Raw genomic sequence first — 27,434 nt, forward strand, 5'->3', positions numbered from 1 at the left:
TGTACAGAATCTGGTTCCTTACAGATATTTATTGATCACACAAATCATCTTTTACTGAATTCCACTGATAAAATCCTGGATTTTTTATTGATAAAACTGATTTCCTCCCAAATTTGAGAACTCTCCGGAAATGTCCCTTTGTTTTTCAACCAAAAATCAGGTCCAGAGACAAGCTACATCACTTCCGTGATATCAACACATACAACGCGTGAAAATGTCATGCTAATATCACGAATGCAATGGATGCACATCACTGGACACAATGCAATTTGGATTTTTACACTGCAGCAAACATTCACTCTTAGGTATAGTAGGGAAAACGCTGGAATTTATTATTAAAGATGTAGTAACAGGACACTTAGAAAATCATAATATGATTAGGCAGAGGCAACACGGTTTTATGAAAGGGAAATCGTGTTTGACAAATCTATTAGAGGTTTTTGAGGGCGTAACTAGTAGGGTAAATAAGAGGGAACCAGTGGATGTAGTATATTTGGATTTTCAAAAGGCATTTGATAAGGTGCCACACAAAAGGTTGTTACACAAGATTGGGGATTGGGATTGGGGTAATATATTAGCATGGATTGTGGATTGGTTAACGGACAGAAAACAGAGAGTAGGAATAAACGGATCATTTTCGGGCTGGCAGTTTGTAACCAGTGGAGTGCCGTAGGGATTGATGCTTGGGCCTCAGCTATTTACAATCTATATTATTGACTTAGATGAAGGGGCCGAGTGTAATGTATCCAAGATTGCTGACGATATAAAGCTAGGTGGAAAAGTAACCTGTGAGGAAGATGCAAAGTGTCTGCAAAGGGATATAGACAGGTTAAGTGAGTGGGCAAGAAGGTGGCAGATGGAATACAATGTGGGGAAATGTGAGGTTATTCACTTTGGTAGGAAAAATAGAAAACGGAATTTTTTTTAAGATGGTGAGAAACTATTAAAAGTTGGTGTTCAGAGTGATTTGGATGTCCTTGTACACGAAACACAGAAAGTTAACATGCAATTACAGCAAGCAATAGGCATGTTAGCCTTTATTGCAAGGGGATTGGAGTACAAAAGTAAGGAAGTCTTGCTACAATTATATAGGGTTTTGGTGAGACCACACCTGGAGTACTGTGTGCAGTTTTGGTCTCCTTACCTAAGGAAGGATATACTTGCCTTAGAGGCCTGGAATGGGAAGGTTGTCCTATGAGGAAAGATTGAGTAGAATGGGCCTATACTGTCTGGAGTTTAGAAGAATGAGAGGTGATCTCATTGAAACATATAAGATTCTAAAGAGGGTTTGATAGGGTAGATGCTGAGAGGATGTTTCCCCTGGCTGGAGAGTCTAGAACTAGGGACATAGTCTCAGGATAAGGGGTCGGACATTTAGGACTGAGATGAGGAGGAATTTCTTCATTCAGAGGGTCATGAATATTTGAAATTCTCTACCCCAGAGGGCTGTGGATGCTCAGTCGTTGAGTATTTTCAAGACTGAGATTGATAGATTTTTGAACTCTAAGGGAATCAAGGGATACGGGGATAGGGCTGGTCGAAGATCAGCCATGATCTTATTGAATGGTGGAGCAGGCTTGAGGCTCCGTATGGCCTACTCCTGCTCCGATTCCTTATGTTCTTATAGAGTAAGGATAGTAGCACATTGGCATTGTCCTCTGAAGATCATCAGTCAAAGGCTGATTCAGTTCACACACTAAGGCATTGTTTACTATAAGCAAGACATAAATCTCCAACAATTTTTACTTTTCCATCATCACAGTGGCAGCTAAGTGGCTAGAGAAACACCAATAAACTTAATGGTCCTGATATCCCATGGGGGCTCTACCAGTCTCCTGGTGTAATTGGTTAAAAACAGGAGTTTATGCTATTTCCCTGGGGGTTCCACCAATCTCCCGCCTCAGTTATGGTGGGATACCAATGGCACCCTTGTGGGATTTTGACCCCAGGTTGTTCAATTTTGCTTTTAATTTTAATTTTAAAAAATCTACCTTGGGTTTAAGTGAGAGTTTGATGGGTGTTGGCGAGATGTATAAATAATTGAGGATTATTATTTAGCTCAACTGTACCATTTTAAAGTCCATTGCTTGCTTTTTTGGGTTGTAGCAATATTCAAAATAAATACTGATTTTCTCCACATTTACCTGGTCCAATTTTTTTCCACTAATTTTCTCCTGTGTTTTTATACTAAAAATAAAACCTGAAAAAAAAAATCCAGGTTTTTAAATTGATAACAGGAATTGACATTAATGACTCTTACAAATATTAGATGGTTAATACGTACATATTTTGTCATTATTTTATTGCGTTCTTCCTGGTTGTCCAATGTGCTGATAGAAAGATCAGAGATACTGACTGGAGCAGATGCTGTCAGAGTGACCAGAAGCACCAAGTGGCCTTTCCCTTCTGACAGGGTCATGTCCAGTTTGTGTGTATGTTCCTTACTTAGGCCTGATAAGTCAATGTGACACCTGCAATAAAAAAGGTAAAAGAATCAATTATCTCTCTTATAGTATTTGACTCATGGAAAATGTAGATACTTCAGTTAAATTGTTGTATTAAATTTTTTGTGCGAGCCACGGAAAACGCTGTCTTGATGGGAATGTTTTATAATAGTTATTAATATGGGAGCTTTACAGAAATATGAATATCACTATCTTTGATATATTAGAAAGCTCTGTAAAGGACAGTTATTTTAGTAGACTTTCAACTGCCTGTTTCTCACCTGAGAAACGGGCAAACGGCAGTTAGAAATTTGGTGGGGATCTTGTACACCCATTTTCCCACCTGAATCTACTTTCAGGCAGGCCTTTTAAGTGGGCACCGAAGCATTCTGCCCAAAACAGGCTAGAAGCTGTTTAGATACACAAATCAGGGGTTCTATGCCAGTTGTAGGATCTGGATTGCAACTTAAGGAGAAATGGGGGAAGCATGTACGATGCGGGTCAGTCCCATTTCTCCGGGTGTTGAGAGGCCTAACCGGCAGCCCTTAAAGTATCCACTGGAGTCCTCTCCCAAAAGGTCTGTTTTTGGAGGGTTTTAAAGATTTTTGTGGGGTCAGGTGGAGTAAGAGTGCTCCTTTGGGCTCCACAAAAATCTTCTGGCCCACAGCTGACCCTTTCTCACCCTATACACCCGGCATCTGCTTCTGTCCCCAACAGGCCTTATCTGCTGGCTGGCTTTGTGGAGTAGCCGGCCGATTTTCCGCCGCAAGAAACTGGTGAGTTGCAGCGGGGCGTCTGTTTGATGCCAGTCGCTTGCCGATAAAATGTTCATGAGGTCCGAACCTGAGAGTGGTTCGGGCCTCCTGACTGACACGTTGGGTGAGTGCCACAGGTACAATGCCGAGACCATGCCTGTTTGGCGCCCAACCCAACGCCTGCACCCATATGTCCATTATAAATTATAGTTGGATTAGTTTAACAGGTCTGCAATTTCTTTGCAAAATCAGATCAATATGTCAACACATCCACCAAAATTTTAAATTTGGTTAATTTCTAGTTATTAAGTATAAAGCTAATTACACTAAGAAGAAAGATCGAATAAATCTACCCCCCCTCCCCACCACCAAATAAATTGCAAGAATTGGATAATTTCCACAATGGGGCATTTAGCTAAAGTAATGTTTCTTGCTCACTAGTATCTCAAAATGCTATTGACTAGTGAGAAGGAGATAGAAGGCAACATCAATGTTTAGTGAAAAATATATCAAGCATACATGACAACATGCTAATATGCTGTACAGTGAAAACTATAGGGGCTGTCAGAAATTTACTGGTCAGTCAGTCAAATACACTGATTAAAATACTAGCAAATATCAGGGTTTTTCTGTAAACTATATCGTGTAACAGCAACAAAAAGAAAAAAAAAGACCTGATTAGTGATTCTACACAAAAGAATTACAATAGCATTTTGTATTTGTGCTATTTTTATCACTAGCAATACAATTATCATACAGTATTTATTGTATGAAGAAAGAAAAAGAGAAAGCAGAAAGAAAGAAAGAAAGAAAATTGCATTTATATAGTGCCTTCCACGATCTCAGCACTTTACGGCCAATGAAGTATTTTGAGGTGTAGTCACTGTTGTAATGTAGTGAAACATGGCAGCCAATTTGTGCACAGCAGAGTCCCACAAACAGCAATAATATGATGACCAGATAATCTGTTCTTGTGGTGTTGGCTGAGGGATGAATATTGGCTAGCATCGGGGAGAACTCCCCGGCTCTTTTCCGAAGATTTTCATGGGATTTTTTACATCCACCTGGTTCAATGTGTTATCTGAAACACAGCATTAGTGCAACACTCCCTCAGTACTGCACCGAAGTGTCAGCCTAGAATTTGTGCTCAAATCTCTGGTGTGGGACTTGAATCCACAACCTTCTGATTCAGTGGCAAGAGTGCTACTACTGAGCCAAGGCTGGAACATAAACTTATGATGTTTCTCTTGGGGTGCAGAAAATTCTTGATTAATCGCCTAGTAACTGAATAAATGACTAAACCATCTGTGACCCATTCCATATTTAGATAAAAGTGATGAAACTCTAAGACTACTTCATCCATGCACCAGTTTCCTTGTGGTTACACCATAATATTGTGTAGTCCTGGAGGAACACATCACTAAAATTGTAAAATGGCTAAAAATCTGGAAGGATTATTTCAGTTAAAGTGACAATTCTTGGCCTACTAAGGGTGCATTTCAGGTGCCAAAGTCAAATCCTCTCACTAATTATTCATTGTGATCTTCTGATATGACTGTTGGAAGTTGAGATAAGCATCTGGATCAATTTGAGCTCTGGATTCTGGCACAGTGATGACCTAAATCCAAGCAGTGCTCCTGCTTCCCTGCCAGGGAAGTTGGATGCATACCATCATTACACTGCTAGGGAATTAGCTGCATTTTATCTCTAAATCACTGTGGTATTGGAGGTACAGATGGCAAGGAAATCAAAACCATACCTCCAGACAAATTCTCTCATGAGCCACCATGGATTCAACACGGGGAAGAATTCCACTGTTCGGTACAATAGTGAAATTATAAATGCATTCTTTATATACACATTTACATTTTTGTTGTAGTGAATGGTAGAAACCTTTCCCCATAGCTACTAGATTAAAGAAAATGCAAGGAAGAAGCTAAATATTGACAATGGCAGACAAAGGTATGACAAAAATGCATCATTTTTGTCTGTGATGGATCATGGTATTGGCTTCTTTCTGTCACGGTACATATAGGGTTGAAAACCATGTTCAATCACAGAAAATAGACCAGCATGTTTTGATAACAACGACACAGAACATTCAAATAAAATGCAAGCATCTTATGGGTTTTACATTTGTATATGTGCTTGTTTGTCAACTCTTTTGGAATTTACGAGCCACAAAATTAAGTTTCCTTTGCCTCTGTCATTTTATTTTGTTAAAATTGAGTTGTTTTTCTGAAGCTAGAAAGAAACTCCATGGAGAGTCGGCAGGAAACCACCACAAGGGTTATAGTCAAGGACCATCTGTCTGATCCAGTTTACACTGCAGTTTAGAGTAGCTGACCCAATTTATAGTTTAATAAATCTGTTTGGCAGTTCAAAGCCTACGCTAAAGTTTAGTGAAGTGTTTATTCTACTGTCTTTGAAGTTGAGGAAGATCATGTGAAAGCAAGTGATATAACTAGTAGCCGAAATACAGTGACGAGGGTTCTCTGTTTAATCCCTGCGCTCACTACAAATTGAGCAGGTAGAGGCACACTCCAGGCCATAGGGCATGAGGATTCATCCGTGGAACCTGAAAAAAAAATCTATAGACCCCAAAATGCAGAGCATATTCGGGGGGGGGGGGGGGGGGGGGTGGGGATAACAACAAACGAATGGGTGATGGATTTTGAATTTTAGATTGTGCACCATGTTCTGGGTCTAAATTACAAGACAAGTTTTACAGGAGTGCTAGTTACTATCCTTCCATTTATCTACAGAACAGCTCCAACTGGCTCCATGCATCCTAAGACACTGAGGACTGTTGCATCTGTTATAGTTGCATCATGCTTAAGCAGGCTTTTGCCCTTCTGCAAGAATTACAGGATGTGTAAATAGGTTTTGCTTCGTAATTGCCAGTCACCAATTCCTGCACCACCTACGGACACTTTTTCTTTTGTACAGTGCTGGCAAATTCAGAAACAAGTTACAGGATATCCAACACTATCTATATTTGAATTTGAGGGCTATACAATTCCTACATAATAATGGCTGAAGAAGTGCCTGTGGTCCCAAGGGCTTTGAACAACATAATGGCAAATACAAAGGAAAGAAATATTCCTCAGTGGGGAACAGTAGATGAATACAGTGGACTTGAAATTCCATGGGCCTTCTAGTGCACTCCTGCCCTAAGTGAGATAGGAGTACTACGGAAGGCCAGTGAATTAGGCCTAGAACATGGATATGTCAGGCCCCGGCCTGCGCTGCCATTTTCTGTGGGGCCTTGTTTGGGTAAAACCTCCCTCTACTTCAAAAATGGTCCTCTACATCAGACGGGGCATGGCTGAAGGGAGGGGATCCTCAATCCCCATTTGGGACTACCACAAGGTCAGTACGCCGGGTAAGAGGAGACATACCAGCTTCCTGGTTGACGGAAGTAGGAAACACCCAGGGGGTCCAGGCTTTGGTCTTGGCTTGGATATCCAAAGACGAGATGAAGAACATGAGAGGATTTGGCCAGGCTGCTGGCATTGGGGCCAATGGGGTGGCAGGCCTCTGCCATCATATCCACCCCATATTATGATGGTTGCGTGAGATATGCCTACAGTGGCAGAAGTGCCCACCAGAAATATTTAAAACAAGGAACCTCCTACAATCTCACATACTCTGGTGGGGTCAGCAGTGAAGTTTCCCAGCAAGTGGATCTTAGGACTTACACTGGGATCAAAGGCTAACATATGTTCGAGCTCTGATTTTTAAATAAAAAATGCTGGGTGAATAATAACTAATTCAGGAATAAAATTCTTTTTTAATATAGGAACCTGCACTATATTAGTATTTCAATAGGAAATCCTGAGTGTATAACCTTTTTCTAACTGACAAATGTGTTTATTTTATAAATATGCCCCACAACTCACACAGATCTGAAACTGATTATACTAAAGTTTCAATTTCATTTAATTAATGCTTCCAAACTGCAGAATAATTCCCATATTAGATCCTCCTGTGAATCATGTGACAATACTATTCCATAGTGGTGATGTTGAATTAGATTTTCTGTCTTCAATCAATTTAAATTTTGCACCACTTCCAATTGTCAATACACTGCTTTTGTATTCCTGAGCTTGTAATATTATGCATTATATAAAGAATAGATGATAGAGAGCAACTAAAAACTATAATTTAATCTCAGGGTTCAGATGACAACCACTTGAGCTTTGCTCTTGTGGTTTGTATCGTCATTGGAACCTCTTGATTAAATTATAGTCTTATTACTCTAAATCAGTCATAATTCTATATACAAGCCTTGTTAGTATAAATCAAAACTGAGGACTGCATGGGCTCAGCCTTCAAAAGCTGGCAGATGTGTTATCACCAGCAATGCTGCAATATTGACCACATGCACTCAGATAACTAATTCTGAAAGATTACACAACTGATGTGGCGATCTGGAAACTCAAATAACTACACTGTTACTGACCCCACCATTTCCATATGATCAAAAGCCAATAGTAAATTTAGGATTAAATCCCATTCTTGAGCAATTTTTAAATGGAATGAAATCCCAATGAAGATCTGATACAATCTGGTATGTATAGAAAAAAAATTCAGTTACAAAATAGCAAGTCTGAAATTGCTTGGAATATCTTTAATTTCTTGCCTGACTAGAATGTACAAATACGACAAGGGAAATTCAATTTAATCATCGCAAAACATATTGTAGGGAAAAAGGCAGGGTGGATATCTGGAGTGATACTTTTGAGATTTACAAGATGCAGCGTTTTATATTATTCAATAAAATATTTTGCTCATAAATGTATTAGCTTGAATAAATTGTGAAATTTTCCAATGGTTCACTGTCACATTGGTGCAGAATGGCACTGGCAGAGGCCTGAGAGCAGATTAGTTCCTGGCTAGGGAATGGTTCATGGCACTGAGGTATGTAAAAGAGGAGAGAAAAATCGACAGAAAGAGTATGGTTCATGGCACTGAGGTATGTAAAAGAGGAGAGAAAAATCGACAGAAAGAGTAAGGCAAAGGCAAATTTAATATTGGGGTCTTCTGCAAGTTCAACTTAAAATGCCAGGATAATCCTCCATGATACCACTGTTCCTTAATTTAGCTTTTCTATTGTACTTTTTGCTAATTGATGTAACATTGATGTCACGAAGCTAGACACTGTACTTATGTAACACCTTCCTAGGCAAGGTCTCAAATTAATGGCATTGCTGTCCAAAGAGAGCAACAAAATGAATTGTGGGGCATGCTAAATATAGATTATTGGGATGTGATGGCTTCCTGCAACCATTACTCTTACTAGAGCAAAAAGGCACTGAATACAATGTTAATGACTTCCTTGCACGTTATCTCCATTCCTAGTAACTTCTGATTGGTTATTTTCTTGACATGCTGTAATTGAATGTCCCCATGGGAATTGTGGCTAGAAAATCAAAAACATACTGATAGAATATAATTAGCTGCCACCTTTATCTGTACGATCACTCCATGTCCCACTTGTTGTATGCATCAAATCGTAATGAAAACCAATAATTCAAACACAACGCAGTTAATTGACATATTTGTTGCCTGTAAGTGTATCCAGTTAAATTGGAAAGATAAGAGAAGTAAACCAACTCTTTTCAGTGGCTGAAAACGAAGCTGAATTTGATCCCTCTGGAGCCATTAGCACGTGGTCTCCAAGAGTCTAGACAGTTTTCATCGGATTTGGTAGTCCTTTTTCAAAAATTATTCAAAAGACAGGCTTGGATTTCTTAGATGAATGATTTGGCGACGTCCTGTAATTTTATGCTAGAATCCATCTGTTCTCTTCTACTAGAACCAGATTGAGAAAGGAATGGAACACTGTGATTTGAACATGAAGTGTCTCCAGCTAGAATTAATAGGAAGGTTTTTTAAAAATGTGTTCTTTTCAATTAGCTTTGTAATTCTGCTGTATGGTTTGTGTCCGCATTATAATGGTAAGTGACAGAAGTCTAGTTGTAAAACAGATAAAGAGAATTTTCAATTTGTGTCAATTTCTAAAATCTGAGAAAATTAACGTAAAACAGGAAAAAATCGTTTTAACAAGGAAACTGCCAATTTTGCCAAATCTTGGAAAGCTCACTGCATATGTGTCCAAGTTCTAGAAACATCATGGACTGGATTTTGCTGTAAAAATAACAGTGAGGCTAACAGCACTCACCGTTATTTCTGTGCAAATCATACAGCAACTTCCAGCGAGCACACATGCGCAGTTAAACATGGAAATCCGGAAGTTGCGATCCCCCTCTGTAAGCTCTGCAAAAACGGCATCTCACCGTCTGGCTCCCCGTTCAAATGAATGGAACAGCGTGAAGTTCCTGCACTGATGTCATAGATACGGACTAATCGCGTCAGAAAATGTTAGGGCTTGTCAGTCCCCTTTTACTGGCATGGCAAGTCTTAATGACTGCCAAATAGCCTCTCTGGCACTGAAAATTAACTTTAACAAGTGTGGAGTCTCATTCCTTCAAGTTTTAATTATTGTTGGATATTTTTAAAAATATTAAATACATTTTTATCTTTTTACCTTTTCTTTCTGTCTCTTTTATCTCTGTCTCTTAATTCAATCTTTCATACCTTCTCTCTATTTTGTCCTGATCTGACATTGAATTCACTATTCTAACTTACACTTCCTGGTTCAGTTTCTGCGTGGCTTATTAATGATGCTTCAATTTGATTGGTTGCTTGCCCTGTTCACACAGGTCCCAGACGCCCTGTAGAGGACCTCGTGCATTTTGGCTCTCTAATTTAGAGGAAGTTGCTGTGAAAAAGCTCATAGAAAGTCTATGGGCAAGTGCAAGTCTAACGGACGGAAAGTGCTGTTCATTCGCTGCTCACTGCAAAATCTGACCCAATAACTTTTACCACCAATCATTTACCTTACCATTCCAGTTCGGATCCATGTACTCTATGACATTATTCTAATACCTTACAAGTCTCCATGAAAATATCAATTGATTTTGAAGAGACAGATAATCCTCAGGACCAGTAAACCTAGATAAACATGACAGCCTTAAATGAATAGATATTTAGAGACAAGAAACAGTCAATTACCAAAATTAGTGTGTCCTGTTAAAATTGGCTTACGGAGTAAACGTTTCACATTTATTTTTCCCTCTAATTACTCATTGTTTTGTAATTAAATAAAGCATGTTAAAACTGAACGAAAGAATGGCCCAGAAAATGCTTTTAAAATAACAGTGAGCCTAAGGCGCTCATCGTATTAAGGGCGAAATCGAAGAGCAAGTTCTGGCGACCACACATGCACAGTTAAAGCTGGAACTTGCTCTTCCTGGTTCGCTGGCGATGTGACAGCTTCGCCTTAAAGGGATATCGCCGGCTGGAATCTATGGAATCAAAGGATCAGCAGCAACTTGTTCTTCTGTCCAGCTGGAAACGAACTAATCTCACCATAAAACAGCTATGCTTAGTTTTTTAAATCTAAACTAAGTTTTAACAGCGTGGTAAGTCTTAATGACTGCCAAACAACCTCTGTCACTAAAAAATAACTTCTAAAAATGTGGAGTCTAATTACTCCTGATTTTAATAGTTTGTGGACATTTTAAAAGAAATTACAACTTTTTAAAAAACCTTTTCCTTCTGTTTCTTATCCTTTCTTTGTTTTGCTTTCTCTATGTCATTTTATAATACCTTATCAGGCACACCTGGGTTTTTAGTTTGCGCTGTTTGTCTACGTGCTGCACTTCCTGGTTCTCGCAGCGTGGCTTGCTTCAAGCTGATTGGTTGAGGGGCCTTAGAGATCCTTTCACCACTCACACAGCCCGGGAAAGAACGCTGATGTGATTTGAACTCGCAGTTCAAGGAAGTTGCCGCCAAAAAGAACACGGTAACTTAGTGGCTGAATTTAAATCTAATGAGCGGCGAGCACAGCTGGTTCGCCACTCGGAGCAATTTATGGGCCATTGTTTTCAGTCATCTACACCATGTACAGATATAACCCAAGGTTTTACACTTCTGCAATTGCCAGCCCTTGATTTTCTTTTCATTCACTTTAGCAGGCAGAAAATTGGGTGTTGGTGAGCATAGAAATGGAAAACCTGGCCTAAAATTCTTAAATCTTTGTGGTCACAGTTTTGCTTTGCAATTAAGGTCAAATTCATCTATTCAAGTGTAAGAAGGGCTCTGTACTATAAAATACTGGTTAGTAATTCCTTTCTTTTTTTCTTCCTCCAAGAAAAAAGCATCACTGGGACGGTGTGGGCTGGGGTAGTGCTAGGTAGGATGGGAAGGCAAGAAATCAGGCAGCTTTTGAAAATAGGAAAAACTGAAATCTGTTAAGTCAGCATATTAGAACTACAGTAATAAAGCTGCTTAGGGAATCCAAATGCTAAAGTATTGCATTATATTATTTAAGCTCTGTACTACATATATTATTGTTACGTTGCTCCATCAGATACTACTGTAAGAATTATCTATAGGAATTCCATTTTTTCTTATTTGAATCCTGAAGGATTTGTTAATAACTAGATGAATTTCAGAATAACTCCACACTGTGTCTCTACAATGTTAATTTTATAGGCACGTCAAAGAAATAACTAAATAAACACTACAGAATCAGCACTTTTGGTGTAGAGCCTTGCTTGATGGAAGGACACATCCGACAATCAGGCATGGAGGTCAGCGATTTGCGGCCCTCCCAATTTTCTGGTTATTAAAATGAGTAACTAGAAAATTGAGAGGGCTGTGAATTGGGCACAGTAAATAGCGTACCCAACTGACTGATCTGCCCTCCCACAAAGTGATACCCTGTACTGGGATTGCTAACTTGTAAAATATACCCCGACATGTTCTATGGGCCTTGAGATTCTCAATCTCTCACTGTAACGTCAGTGGGACAATAGGTGGAATCTGCAGAGAAATAGCTCAAAATGGCCATTTATGCCATTTCTCTGGGGATTGCGCTAGTCTCCTACTGAAGTTATGGTGCTGCTAAGAAGTAATTTAGAAGATCACTGTTATTTTTGATTTTTTTTCTCAAATGCCACATCTCTTCATACACGTCAATGTTAAAGCAGTTGAAAAGAAGCAATTTTGTGTTTTAGACATACGTCCAAAAGGGACGAGATAGAAACTATCTGATTTCAGTTCACATTTGACTCCAAAACTTTACTTTTAGGTTATCATCTCTGGGCTAGATTAGAATTTAAATCTTAAGATGACCAATGTTCATCATGGTTGAATGCTATTTACTTTCTTTCTAAAAAAACTATTAACCGTATGCATTCAAAAGTTGCACAATATATAATCAGAACAATGAGACAAAGGCAAAATCAGGTAAAACAGAAGTACTACTAGTCTGTTGGGCTGAGTTCCAAGGACACTGGATGCCCTTCAGTATCTTGCCCACATAGTCATTATTTATCTGTGAGCCCTGATGATGGGTGTGGGCAGGCTGTTCAACTGTGGGGGCTTCACATACAGGCCTGATCCTGCTCTTATACATGTACTTCGAACAGAGGGCACTAGACAGTGATCCGCAATGAGAACCCTTATTGATTTTCCCTTCCCTAACACAAGGTAGATTGCAGCACCTCAATCACCTCCCCAGCTGAGATCAGCTAATTTAGCAAAAAAGAAAGATTGAACCAAAGACCTCACTGGTTGGTATTGCTCAGCTAATCACTGGATAAACTTGCTGAGAATTGAGGAGCTTTGACCATCTGTTTTCAATGATCACACATCAACCAGATGACAGCAGAATCCACACTGAAAGCTTTATTCTGATACAACTGACATGACAAGAGTAAAATGAGGGTGGGCAGCTCTTACTTCTGATATAGTTAGCTATGAATCTGAGTGATAATCCTACAACTTCCTTACTTATTAAAATAAAAACATATGCATTACATTCAGCCTTCCTGCAATGTGGAATTGTTTTCATGTGACCTGTGTACCCATGACAAAATGGGAGACTACACAATTATCATTGTGACATTTGACCACAATGTCCAAGCTGTGTGACAGTTATCAGATTTGTTCAATGTGACTTACTTCAAAGTTCATAAAATGAGCTCCCTCAGACCCTGGCCACCATGAACATGGACAAATAACAGCAAATTCATTGGTCTTGGAAAAGATTATGCCAGCTGGTTATAATACTTCAAAAAACATCAGTGTTACATTATAACCATACATATCCAATACATCCCGGGTACCGTATTGTCTTGGTTATGTTACTGGACTAATAATTCAGAGGCCTGGACTAAATATCCAGAAACGGAAGTTCAAAGCCCACCATGGCAGTTTCAGAATTTGAATTCATTTTAAAAAAATCTGGAAATAAAATGGTATCATGAGCTGTTGTCGGATTGTCATAAAACCCAATTAAGAAGGAAACCTGCCATCCTTACCTGGTTTGGCCTATAATTGACTCCAGTCCCACACCAACATGGTTGACTCTTAACTGCCCTCTAAAGTGGTCTAGCAAGCCACTCAGTTGTATCAAAGAAACACTGCTCAGGGTAACTAGGGATGGGCAATAAATGCTGGCCTTGCCAGCGACACCCACGTCCTGAGGATGAATAAAGAAAACAAAACCTGCCATAAATCCTGCTGTCAGTAGAGTGCAAGAACCCTAACAGATTGAAAAATGTATGACAATGATATTTATGTAACCCTCTTCCCTCCCCACCCCTTCTGCTTATCCAAACAGGTGGCAGATGACGTTCGTTCGTGACAATTTATGGCAACTGTCCAATAGATTAGAGTTTTTTTAGTCCACCTATTGTGGTGTGAGAATTATGTAAATTTATTGTTTGACAGGCTCATTGGTGTAAAAATGGGTAATCACTTCCAGGCATGTTTTTTAAATTATTCATTCATGGGATGTGGGTGTCGCTCACAAGGACAGCATTTATTGCCCATCCCTAATTGCCCTTGAGAAGGTGGTGGTGAGCCGCCTTCTTGAACCGCTGCAGTCCGTGTGGTGAAGGTTCTCCCACAGTGCTGTTAGGAAGGGATTTCCAGGATTTTGACCCAGCCATGATGAAGGAACGGCGATATATTTCCAAGTCAGGATGGTGTGTGACTTGGAGGGAAATGCGCAGGTGGTATTGCTCCCATGTGCCTGCTGCCCTTGTCCTTCTAGGTGGTAGAAGTCGCAGGTTTGGGAGGTGCTGTCAAAGAAACCTTGGCGAATTACTGCAGTGCATCTTGTAGATGGTACACACTGCAGCCACAGTGCGCCGGTGGTGAAGGGAGTGAATGTTTAGGGTGGTGGATGGGGTGCCAATCAAGCGGGCTGCTTTGTCCTGGATGGTGAGCAGCTTCTTGAGTGTTGTTGGAGCTGCACTGATCCAGGCAAGTGGAGAGTATTCCATCATATTCCATGAGTCACTTGCTGCAGAATACCCAGCTTCTGACCTGCTCTTTTAGTCACAGTATTTATGTGGCTGGTCTTGTTAAGTTTCTGGTCAATGGTGACCCCCAAGATGTTGATGGTGGGGGATTCGGCGATGGTAATGCCGTTGAATGTCAAGGGGAGATGGTTAGACTCTCTCTTGTTGGAGATGGTCATTGCCACGTATTTTGAGCAAGTACAGAGCTAACTGATTATCTGAGGGTCTTACACCCAAAACATTACCTTGCCTTTTTTTCAGATCCTGATAGACCTACTGTATATTTCCAGCATTTTTATTTTAATTTCCATTAGCCATTTTTTTTCAATTCTATCCAATTGTTTATCAATTGACTGTCAATGATTGCAATTAATTTCTCTCATGCTTGAGAAATTTCATATTGATACATTTAAATAAACTGATATTTTAAACTGAGCAATAAGCAGTATAGAGCAGAAATTCCAATCAGAAGTTCCTGTACGAATGCTTAATGTGCTTTTAAAAGGGTTACTGCCTGCATAATCATAGAACATAAGTACATAAGAAATAGGGGCGGGAGTAGGCCATACGGCCCTGCGAGCCTGCTCCGCCATTCCATGTAACCCTCTTCCCTCCCCACCCCCTCTGCTTATCCAATTGTAAACAATTTTACAACACCAAGTTATAGTCCAGCAATTTTATTTTAAATTCACAAGCTTTCGGAGATTTTCTCCTTCCTCAGGTAAATGTTTCAAGATCTCATTGAAGCCTACGCATTTTAAAATAAAATTGCTGGACTATAACTTGGTGTTGTAAAATTGTTTACAATTGTCAACCCCAGTCCATCACCGGCATCTCCACATCACATCTGCTTATCCAAACAGAGGGAATTCTCTATCCTATACAGGTAGGGAGTTCCAGGATTTTGACCCAGCGACAATGATGGAACGGTGATATATTTCCAAGTCAGGATTGTATGTGACTTGGAGGGGAACGTGCATTGTATTGATTTTTAGCCTCACACAAAGTACAAGTACAAGTTGACATCTAAACGTAGTCATCCCCAAGTAAAAAATAAACTGTTAATTCCTTAAATCTGATTTGTTCAATTTATAAAGTATTTAAAAAGGAAAAAAGGTACTAATAATTGGTTGCACCTGTTGGCTCCCTCAAGTCCCATGCAGCACACAACCACTCTTTCAATGGCTTTTAGCCCCTATACAGGTTTCTAAACATGAACACAACGAAGTCCATCCTGGTTCCCTCACTAAATCATTACAAATCAAAAATATTTAGCTCACACATCTATGTATTTAGACACAACACAAATAACTCCTCTTACACTTGCTTCTACCTGGTTCAATTGCTAAATCATTACATCTCTTAAATATTTTGCTTTGTTATCTACAAATATAAAAATGAATACATTAAAAATGGTATACTTAGTACATGCAAATGTTGCTCTCTAAATATCACACACTGGTACAGATATTAAACAATTTTGAAATACTGGGCACTTCTGTGATGCAGTCTGAAACTGAAAACACATCCCAATCTGCAAAGATTTCTTACCAAACAACAATTTAACTCTTAGGTCTAGAAATTCAGGAACGCCTATTTCTGGGTGTGCAGGGGAACGCAGGGTGCATTCCATGTGCCAGAAGGGGAGGCCCAAGTCACCCCAGATATTGGGCCTTGGGCATCATTTCCATAGAGCCAGCGAGCTGCACAGAGCTGCCAGCGAATCGTCATTGAAGAGCAGGATGGATCAGTACAGCAAAATAATACATTGTGCATTACATGGTATAATACTCCTGTCATTATAAAACAGCACATCATCAGATTTACTGTGAACCATGGCAGATCCATCAATAATATATTAAAAATGTTATGATTTCAAGACAAGCTGGATCATGAATCTTAGGACCTTTTTTAAGGCTTAAGACTCACTGGAAATTGGGCCTCGGGCCTCATCTACATAACACCAGCGAGCTGTGGATGCCAATTTAATCCCATAGGCAAGTTCTGAGAGGAGGGGAGGTGTATAGGAACAGTGCAAGCATAGGCTAGCAGCGGTATTGCTGTGAGCCAGGAGGACTACTTCTGCTCCTTTTGACTCCACATTAAGGTAAGTTAAAAAAAAAACCTCTCCTCTTCTTCAGCAGCCTCCAGCGGTTCCTTTAAGGATTGCTAGTTAGGCTGCTGTAGACCAGGAAAAACTGAGCTGAGCATGGCTCCGGGCACTCGGAAGCCGCCGGTCGCCAATGCGGGGGATCGGTCCAGAAATTGGACGGGGAACAATTTCTTCCCCATTGCAATTGGATTTTATAAGCTTAAAGGGACAGCTACTATGCAGCTCACCTTAGAAGCAGAATAATATGGTGTAAGAAAAAAAGACCTTAGGATGTCTCAAAGTGCCCCACAGCCAATGAAGTACTTTCGAAGTGCAGTCACTGTTGTAATCTCGAGAAACACAGTAGCCAACGTGCGCATATCATGGTTCCACAAACAGCAATGAGATTAGAGACCAGATAATCTGCTTTAATGATGTTGGTTGAGGGATAAATGTTGGCCAGGATACTGGGAGAACTAGATGTAAAGGGAATTAGGGGTTACGGGAGCGGGCAGGAAATTGGACATGAAGCTGAGTTCGGATCGGTCAAGGCCCTGTGGGTGGCGGAGCGGGCCCAGGGGCTGAGTGGCCGGGTCCTGCTCCTACTTCTTGTGTTCTTTAGATTTGAGGTTAGGATCAGATCAGCCATGATCTTATTGAATGGCGGAGCAGGCTCGAGGGGCCGATTGGCCTACTCCTGCTCCTATTTCTTATGTTCTTATGTTCTAACTCCCCTACTCTTCCTTGAATTGTATCTTAGTCGTTTACGTCCACCTGAAAAGGCAGATGGGGCCTGGATTTAATATCTCATCTAAAAGACAGCCATTCTAACAATATAGCACACTATCAGTGCTGGACTGAAGCGTCAGCCTAGATTATGCACTCAAGTTTCTGGAGGGGGGAGGGGGGAGCTTAGAACCCAAAACCGACTGACTCAGATGTGAGAATGCTACCACTGAGCCAATGCTGACACCTGTATTACATGGTATTATGCTCCTGTCATTATAAAATAGCGTATTATCAGATTTATCTTAAGCCATGTCTCAGGAGATTTGTTAGTACAAAAATTTATGTCTAGCACATGTCCATCATATGCCAAATGCTACAGACTAGACATCAAACACAAAACATCACACTTTATTACGGATGCAAGGCAATCTTAAAATATCAAAGCCAGTCATTGACCTGGGGCTTGGGATTTATGAGCAATCAGATCTGCCCTTTGAATTTGGTTGACCTCAGCAGTTTATAAGTAGCTCCACTTCCCTGGATTTGCCTATTTAGAGCGGTGCCATGAAAGGCACAGATGGGGTTAATAGCTAAATAGCACAACTATGTTCCAGACCTGAGACGACCCATGAGCAACACCACAGGAGATCTGCTAGCTCGATTTGCTTTTAAAAACCATAACATTTATAACTAATTGCAGTGTATTATTCTTTTCCGGTTCACCTGTGGGGCTACTATGCTACAGTTTGAAATGTCTCCATTGACCAATCCTGTATAATGGCACTAATTTGCCACACACATGGAGACTGCAGCCAATTCACTGATCAAATAGCTTCAGTTGTAGAAGGCAGCATTCAGTCAAAAGGCAAATGGCCTTTTCTTACCTGTTAGCAATGCAACTCGTAGTAGCCCCTTTTGTCTAAAAATGGTAAAGCCTGCTACCTACTGGACAATATAGATAACTGAAGGTGAAAATCACCTTGCAAACAAAACTCTTAAAGGAGAAGCATGACCACAGATTTCCTCCATGGATGTAAATTTTAATTTTCAGTTCTAGTTTCTTAATAGTCTTTATCGCTGTCTGAATCCAATTTTTGGTGGGAATGGGCCAACAACATAAAACTACACTAATTGGCAATCTCACTCTGAAAGGCCACAGGATGGCAGGTGTGGGTAATTGATAACCGCTATGTCTCTGCAGTAGGGAGTGTTCTTTTTCTTTCCTGGCTTAGATATTCGAAGCGTCCCCAAGCAGCTCATCACGAAGAGGAAGGGAAGATCAGGCACTGAGATCCCAGCAGCAGTCCTCTAGTAAGTAGTTAAAGGGATCGGGAAGGTGGGGGGGGACCAGGTCGGGAGGGTAGCAGTGGCCTGTGGGGGATGGGTAGCGGGCAGAGGCCAGGGTCGGTTGATGAGGGCAGAGGCTGGGATCAGGGTGGTGGAGCAGCGGGATCCGGGATGGGGGGAGATCAAGGACACGATTGGGGGGAGGGGGGGAAGCAGTAGATATGTGGTTTTAATGTTTTATCTTGTTGGTAGCAGCCTGTTAAGCCACATGTAGGCCTGGTTTTCCTGAACGCAGCTGGCCGACGCTTGCTGTGTTCAAGGCAACCCAATATTGCAGAAGGGGCTTTAAATAGGTGTTAGGCCTCTTATTTGAATATGCAAAGGACCTAATGCCTGTTCTAGACGTGGGCCCAGGACGCCTGCATTTTTACAATGATATGACGGGTGGTGCATTTCCAGCTCTGTCCGCCATATTGGAGGCTTAGGAGGCCGTTTACCATCCATAAAACTGCGCAGTCAAATTTCTAAGCTTAACTCTACTAAGTAGAAGGGTTTTTTGGAAGAGATGGGGAAGGAAAATGCCATTGCAATTGGTCACTCAGAAACTGGCAGAGAGAGTCCCAATCTGTGGAGAAGTCCACTGGGATCCAATGGGAGCCCAATCAGAATATTTATTTATTGTAAGGAGGAGGTGTATGGGTAACTTATTAACTATAATGAAATGTACAGTTACCATCTTACAAGATCACAAGATAATTGTGGATGACGAAGACCATTTGGACCATCTTAGTTCAACAATCCATAAAGATCTTACATTCTTCCCATTTCAGCATCTAATTGTTTCTTAAATAATTCCAGGCTTTTTAACCTGCACTACTTTATCTGGAACCACACTTTTCCGCATTCTACAAAGACCCCTTTAAATAGAGCAATCACAAGTCTTTAGTGATCTTAGTCAGACTGCCATTATGTTCGAATGGTGGATTCAAGTTTGACTGTAAAGCTCAAGCTACTTTCACACTTAGGCTTCTAGTCACTGCTACATTTTGAAGAAATGGTGGAGTTTGCCACCTACTGGACAAAATTATGAAATCACCTGATTGATTTTTCAGAACTCTGCATAAAGTGTACATTTTGAAAGGCTCCACTCTGAGGTCAGAACTTCGCTTGATAGGAGTGCAGATTGGAAAATCACACATGGAGGTTAATGCATCTAATTTGTGGTGCTCCTGACTTTCTGGTGATTTTCTGATAAGTGCTCCTACTGAGCAAGGCCCCTCGCGAGGAGTGGAGCTTCACAAATCTGCATATCAAGTGGTCTCACCTAAAATATTCTGGGTGATTCCCCAACTCCAACAAAAAGATGTATTACCTACCAATAAGGCAAGTGCGGAAGAATTTGATCATTCATCAAACAGGAAAAACTGATACATTACATTGTCAGGACATTTTAACACAAGTACATCAAATGAAGTACAACACAGTGACGGCTAAATTAACCTAATTTACAGTTTCCCCATCTTATTTCTGGCTGGGGAACATTTGCTTCTTGTGTGAGTGCACTTTACCTATCTTTTAAATTGAGAAAATATAGTAAAGGACCAAGGACAATAGTGTGGGATAGCACCAAGGTTAAAAACAGTAAAAAAAAGAGAGAACAGGGTAAATCATGAATTAATGGTTAAGTGAAGCCAAGTTTGGATTTTAAAAATCTGTAGGAAGAAGGAAAGTTTAAGGGATGTAATGATGTTCATAGTTCTGAATTCCTAGGAAAGAATAAGATAGCGTGATGAATCTTAATTTCACCAGTGATATATTTAGAAAAAAACATGTAGTACGTCTGGAGTTTAGAAGGAACAAGAGAGGAAAGTTCAGAGGAAACCAAATCATAATGGTATTGATAAAATACAGGGACACAAGAAAAGGTGAGATGAAAAGAGAGATGCTGAAGTCAATAGAGGGATTATTTATTGGACAAGAGGTTAAAATTTAATTGCAACTTTCCACAGCAACAAACTTGTATTTATATAATACCCTTAACCTAAAAAACACCGCAAGGTGCTGCACAGAGGCATAATCAGACAAATATGGACAATGAGTCGAAGAAGAAGATATTCGGAGAGGTGAGCAAAAGCTTGGTTAAAGGGGTGGGTTTTAAGGAGGGTCTTAAAGGAGAAAAGGGAGGCGGAGAGGCGAAGAGGTTTAGGGAGGGAATTCCAGAGCATGGGGCCTTAGATGGCTGAAAGCGCAACCACCAATGGTGGGGCAAAGGGAGAAGGGGATGCACAAGCGGCCAGAATCAGAGGGACGAAGATATCTGGGGGTCTCTGTGGATAATCAGTGGAAATCACAGAGAAAAGGCGTAAACGCCTTAAGTCATTTCAAAGTGGATGGGGAAGATCTCCCATGTCTTGGTATGTAAAGGCACGACATGATGCAGCACTAAAACATACACCCCCCCAAAATGTTCCAGGTTTAATCCGTTAGCTAAACTCAGTTGAGAAGGTAGTTGGGGCAAGAATGAAAATCAGCCACTGTTGTTGATCCTAATCATTATCCAGTAATCCTTATGGAAGGTACATGTGTGTGGATGCTGCACAAAGTCATTCTGGGTTTGGGCATGGTTTCCCCCACAGTCAAATAGTTTGTGGTACCCATGAATGATGGCTACTTAGGCAAAGTATTGGAGTACAGTAGCATAGTGGTTATGTTACTAGACTAATGATCCAGAGGCCTAGACTAATAATCCAGAGTCATGAGTTCAAATCCCGCCACGGCAGCTGGCGAATTTAAGTTCAATTAATTAAATAAAATTCTAGAATTAAAAAAAACAGTATCAGTAATGGTGGCCATGAAATTACCGCATTGTCGTAAAAACCCATCTGGTTCACTAATGTCCTTTAGGGAAGGAAAACTGCCGGCCTTACCTGGTCTGGCCTATATGTAACTCCAGACCCACAGTAATGTGGTTGATTCTTAATCGTCCTCTGAAATGGCCTGGCAAGCCACTCAGTTCTACAATCTCGCTACAGAAAGTCACAATAAGAATAAAACCAGACGGACCACCCGGCATCGGACCACTGGGCACCGGACATGACAAAGGCAAACCAAGCCCAGTCGACCCTGCAAAGTCCTCGTCACTAACATCTGGGAACACATGCCAAAATTGGGGGAGCTGTCCCACAGACTAGTCAAGCAACAGCCTGACACAGCCATACTCACAGAATCATACCTTTCAGCCAACGTCCCAGACTCTTCCATTATCATCCCTGGGTATGTCCTGTCCCACCGACAGGACAGACCCACCAGAGGTGGTGATAGTGATATACAGTCAGGAGGGAGTGGCCCTGGGAGTCCTCAACATTAACTCCAGACACCATGAAATCTCGTGGCATCAGGTCAAACATGGGCAAGGAAACCTCCTGCTGATTACCACCTACCATCCTCCCTCAGCTGGTGAATCAGTCCTCCTCCATGTTGAACACCACTTGGAGGAAGCACTGAGGGTAGCAAGGGCACAGAATGTACTCTGGGTGGGGGACTTCAATGTCCATCACCAAGAGAGGCTCGGTAGCACCACTACTGACCGAGCTGGCCGAGTCCTGAAGGACATAGCTGCTAGACTGGGCCTGCAGCAGGTGGTGAGCGAACCAACACAAGGGAAAAACCTACTTGACCTCGTCCTCACCAATCTACCTGTTGCAGATGCATCTGTCCATGACTGTATTGGTAGGAGTGACGAACCGCACAGTCCTTGTGGAGACGAAGTCCCGTCTTCGCACTGAGGACACCATACAACGGTGTTGTGTGGCACTACCACCATGCTAAATGAGATAGACTCAGAACAGATCTAGCAGCTCAAAACTGGGCATCCATGAGGCACTGTGGGCCATCAGCAACAGCAGAATTGTATTCCAGCACAATCTATAACCTCATAGCCTGGCATTTTCCTCACTCTACCATTACCAACAAGCCAGGGGATCAACCCTGGTTCAATGAGGAGTGTAGAAGAGCATGCCAGGAGCAGCACCAGGCATACCTAAAAATGAGGTGCCAACCTGGTGAAGTTACAACACAGGACTACATGCATGCTAAACAGCGGAAGCAACATGCTATAGACAGAGCTAAGCGATTCCACAACCAACGGATCAGATTAAAGCTCTGCAGTCCTTCCACATCCAGTTGTGAATGGTGGTGGACAATTAAACAACTAACGAGAGGAGGAAGCTCTGTAAACATCCCCATCCTCAATGATGGCAGAGTCCAGCACGTGAGTGCAAAAGACAAGGCTGAAGCGTTTGCAACCATCTTCAGCCAGAAGTGCCGAGTAGATGATCCATCTCGGCCTCCTCCCGACATACCCACCATCACAGAAGCCAGTCTTCAGCCAATTCAATTCACTCCATGTGATATCAAGAAACGGCTGAGTGCACTGGATACAACAAAGGCTATGGGCCCCGACAACCCAGCTGTAGTGCTGAAGACTTGCACTCCAGAACTAGCCGTGCCTCTAGCTAAACTGTTTAGGGTGGTGGATGGGGTGCCAATCAAGCGGGCTGCTTTATCTTGGATGGTGTCGAGCTTCTTGAGTGTGGTTGGAGCTGCACTCATCCTGCGGCGAGTGACTCACCTCCTGACTCCCCAAAGTCTTTCCACCATCTACAAGGCGCAAGTCAGGAGTGTGATGGAATACTCTCCACTTGCCTGGATCAGTGCCACTCCAACAACACTCAAGAAGCTCGACACCATCCAGGACAAAGCAGCCATCTTGATTGGCACCCCATTCACCACCCTAAACATTCACTCCCTTCGCCACCGGCGCACAGTGGCTGCAGTGTGTACCATCCATAGGATGCACTGCAGCAATTCGCCAAGGCTTCTTCGACAGCACCTCCCAAACCCACGACCTGTACCACCTGGAAGGACAAGGGCAGCAGGCACATGGGAACAACACCACCTGCACATTCCCCTTCAAGTCACTCACCATCCTGACTTGGAAATGTATTGCAGTTCCTTCATCGTCGCTGGGTCAAAATGCTGGAACTCCCTACCTAACAGCACTGTGGGAGAACCTTCACCACACGGACTGCAGCGGTTCAAGAAGGCGGCTCACCATCACCTTCTCAAGGGCAATTAGGGAGGATGGGCAATAAATGCTGGCCTTGCCAGGGTCGCCCACATCCCATGAACGAATAAAAAAAAAAGTGCATTCTTGCATATAACAGTGCTCCAGTAAGGAGTCAACGCTTTGAGGAGACTAGAGCATTAGATTGCCAAAAAGAAAACCATATTTAGGAATGCATAGTGCTGCATCTTGTCAAAGGTTTTGGAGATGTCTGAGGCAATGAGAGTTGATCCTCCAAACTGTTCATGAACAGAATTCCAGGATGTATAACATAGGCAACAAGATACCAGTAGGATGGCTATGCTGAAAGCCATGCTGCTAGTTATGAATTAGGCCAGATCTTTCAAGATCATAGATAATTTGAATGTTAACAGCAGCTTCCATGACTTTAGGAAGTTCAATAAGATCAATAGGGTGGAAGTTAAAAGAGAAAGAATGATCACCTTTCATAAGGACAGAATGAACATTAGCAGATTTTCAAGAAGAAGGAAAGACAGACTGGGAATAGAAGAAATTGAAGAGCTGACATGGGTCAGAGGTAAATTCGGAGCTAGACTTTGGCTCAGTGGTAGTACTCTTGCCTCTGAGTCAGAAGGCCCTGGATTCAAGCCACACTCCAAAGACTTGACTCCGAAGACTTGAGCACATAATCTAGGCTGGAACTTTAGAGCAGTACCGAGGGACTGCTGTATTGTCAGAGGTGCCATCTTTCGATTGAGACATTAAACCAAGGACCCGCCTGCTCTCCCAGATGCACATAAAAGATCCCTTTGCACTACTCGAAGAAGAGCAGGGGAGTTCTCCCCGTATTCTGAAAACATTTATACCTCAAAACAACACCTAAAACAGACGAGCTGGTCATTGATTTCATTGCTGTTTGTGGGACCTTGCAGTGTGCAAATTGACTGTTACGTTTCCTACATTATAACTGTGACTACATTTCAAAAAGTACTTAATTGGCTGTAAAGCATTTTGGGATGTCTTGAGGTCATGAAAGATGCCATAAAAATGCAAGTTCTTTCTTTCTTAATGCTTAAAGCAAAATGAGTCTGGTGCCCCATATTCCTCAGTTTCCCATTTTGCTGTGCCACTATACGCGTTATAGGCTCGATGAGGTTCATTACTCACGTTTATCATGGACAAATGCTCAAAAGTTATTTTGGAGAACTGTTAAGACTTTGAAACATTTAGCTGACTTTTTGTGTTATTGGAAAGAAACCGGAAATGTGATAAGGCCATATATAGAAGTGATGAGAGACAGCATTGGCAAGGGATTGGAAGAAGTATCTGCTGGAGGGGCAGGAAGACAGCAGTTGCCACTTCGTAATAATATATGTTTAGCAGAAAGTAAGTTTGCTCAGGAAGCCTCAGGTTAATCAAAATGCCAGAATCAACAAACTGAAATGTTATAACACATAATAGGTGGGAGGCATGATTGAACCAGGATGCAGAACCAGATTTGTCAGAAGGGGAAAGAATGAGGTCTGAAACCTTCCATGCCTGTTACAGTAACGAAGGGATCAAAATCTGGACCAGGAAAAAGCAGCAAAGAATTCTCAAAGGCCATGGTGGTGAATTTCTTCAGGGTCCCGTAACTTCGGCGGAAACCCCATTTACTTGCTGAACTTCAGCAAAAGTTATGGCAGTGGAACGGGAGAAGCCCCAAGGAAGTTCAACCCCATCCCTGTTGGCTAATTTGTAAGGATAAATTTTGCACGGCTATGCTCTTGCCATGGAGCCTTGCTCAACAAGAACTCAGAGCTCGGGGAATTGGGTCTCAAGGTCAGTGCGCCCTTATTGAACAGTACAGTTGATTTTCCAGTAATTAAAATTAATCACAGAAATTAATTAAAATTTACCCTAGACAAGACAGGAGTGATTTACAGGTATGATTTGTTGCAGGTGTTGTACAAGAGGCAGACATGAGGCAATAGTCAAAAGAGCCCAGCAGTGGAGTGTTTGATACAGTGTAAAGAGTTAGGATTGGGGGTGAGGAACAGGTCTAGGAAATTAGCTGAATTACCAGCTGATCAGAGATATGAGTCATTCAGGATAGCAAAGTACTTGATACTTGGCATTAACATGGCATGATTGGTAGAAGAGAGAAAGTGGAACCATTGCTGATAATAAACACTGAAGCTACTAAGAATGTCTGCATAACAATCACTAAACTTCAAAAGTATCTTATTGTACGAAGTGTTTTGAAATCTTTTAACGTGATAAGGTGCTACGTAAATGCAAAAATATTATTTTTAATAATAGTGAATTCAAAGGTGAAATTAGTTGAAAAATTTCATTTTGCTTGACAATGTTCTAGAGAGTTATCAGGGTTAGGAGAGCGCAGATGAATTTAATGAGTTGAAAGAGAGATACATTTTAACTACAGGAGATTGAGGTCAGGTGATTTAAGAGAGTCAAAATGTTACTACAGACCTGCCAATGAAGTCATCCTTTTTCATAGAGTCCTTGTCCCACACAGTGATGTCTATGATGCCACCCTTTTCATCAGCAAGAAGGAAATCAAACTGTTCCCTCCACTGAGGATTCAGAGTTTTTAAAATAGTCTGAAAGATTTAACACAGTTACATTCAGATTTATCTGGTAGACAGCATCAAGATGAGCATTGAAGATTTCACTCTACATCTTTGCAATACTACCAACAGGAAATAGTACATTAACATACTATGCTTGCTACAATCAGAGCTAATGACAATGAACAAATATTTTTTGCATCAAAGCTGATGATAAAAGTTAGTTGCATTCACTAGGCAATACTGCTGCAATATTAAGAAAAGAAAAAAAGAACTTGCATTTATATTGTGCCCTTCATGACCTCAGGATGTCCCAAACTGCTTCACAGTCAGTGAGGTACTTATAAAGTGTAGTCACTGTTGCAATGTAGGGAAATGCCAATTTGCTCATTGTAAGGTCCCACAAGCAGCAATGAAATAAATGACCAGATAATGGAGGTAATTTTCAACTCTGGCAAGGGCAGTAAACTGGCAGTAGCGGATCAGGTGACCGTTATACATCCTGCTCAATTTTTCTTACCATTGAAATCAATGGTTGAGGGATAAATGTTGGTCAGGACACCAGGAGATTCCCTCTGCTCTTCTTTGAATAATACCAAGGGATCTTTTAAATCCACCTGAGAGGGCAGCCTGTGCCTTGCTTTAATGTCTCATTTGAAAGACGGCACCTCCGAAAGTGCAGCATTCCCTCATACTGCACTGGAGTGTCAGCCTAGATTATGTGCTCAAGTCTCTGGAGTGGGGCTTGAACTCAAACCCTTCTGACTCAGTGGTGAGCATTCTACCACTGAGCCAAGGCTGATACCTGTAATTTGTAATCTATTCACATATTTTAAATTTAGATTACTGCAGCAGGCTTCATTGTCCCTCTTACAAAGTTCACAGAAATATTCACAGCTACATTTCATGTCTTAAAATAATGTATAAATTATAGATTTTTTCTTAACTGAGTATTACCAAGCAATGTCAATGTTAAAAAATATAACATATTATAGTTTTAATCCCAATAAATTTACCAGATGTGTCTTTTCATAATTATCTGCTTACTAGTTCCTGTGAACTTTTATTTATTTTCTTTTTTTAAAGT

At 41.2% G+C, this 27,434-nt stretch overlaps 1 protein-coding gene across 8 annotated transcripts in view; it reads right to left on the minus strand.

Annotated features, from left to right (window-relative positions):
* The window catches only part of LOC137320893 (multiple C2 and transmembrane domain-containing protein 1-like), a 603,286-nt gene that overhangs the window by 270,214 nt on the left and 305,638 nt on the right, over positions 1-27,434 (minus strand). For all 8 annotated transcript variants that reach the window (XM_067982848.1, XM_067982849.1, XM_067982856.1 and 5 more), the window contains 2 exons: positions 26,250-26,380; positions 2,285-2,471 (listed from right to left, as the gene is read on the minus strand). In XM_067982848.1, coding sequence (XP_067838949.1) covers positions 2,285-2,471; positions 26,250-26,380 — 318 coding nt within the window. The remainder of the gene's footprint in view (positions 1-2,284; positions 2,472-26,249; positions 26,381-27,434) is intronic.

This window comes from Heptranchias perlo, chromosome 4 (assembly GCF_035084215.1).
Source record: "Heptranchias perlo isolate sHepPer1 chromosome 4, sHepPer1.hap1, whole genome shotgun sequence".
Taxonomy (NCBI): domain Eukaryota; kingdom Metazoa; phylum Chordata; class Chondrichthyes; order Hexanchiformes; family Hexanchidae; genus Heptranchias; species Heptranchias perlo.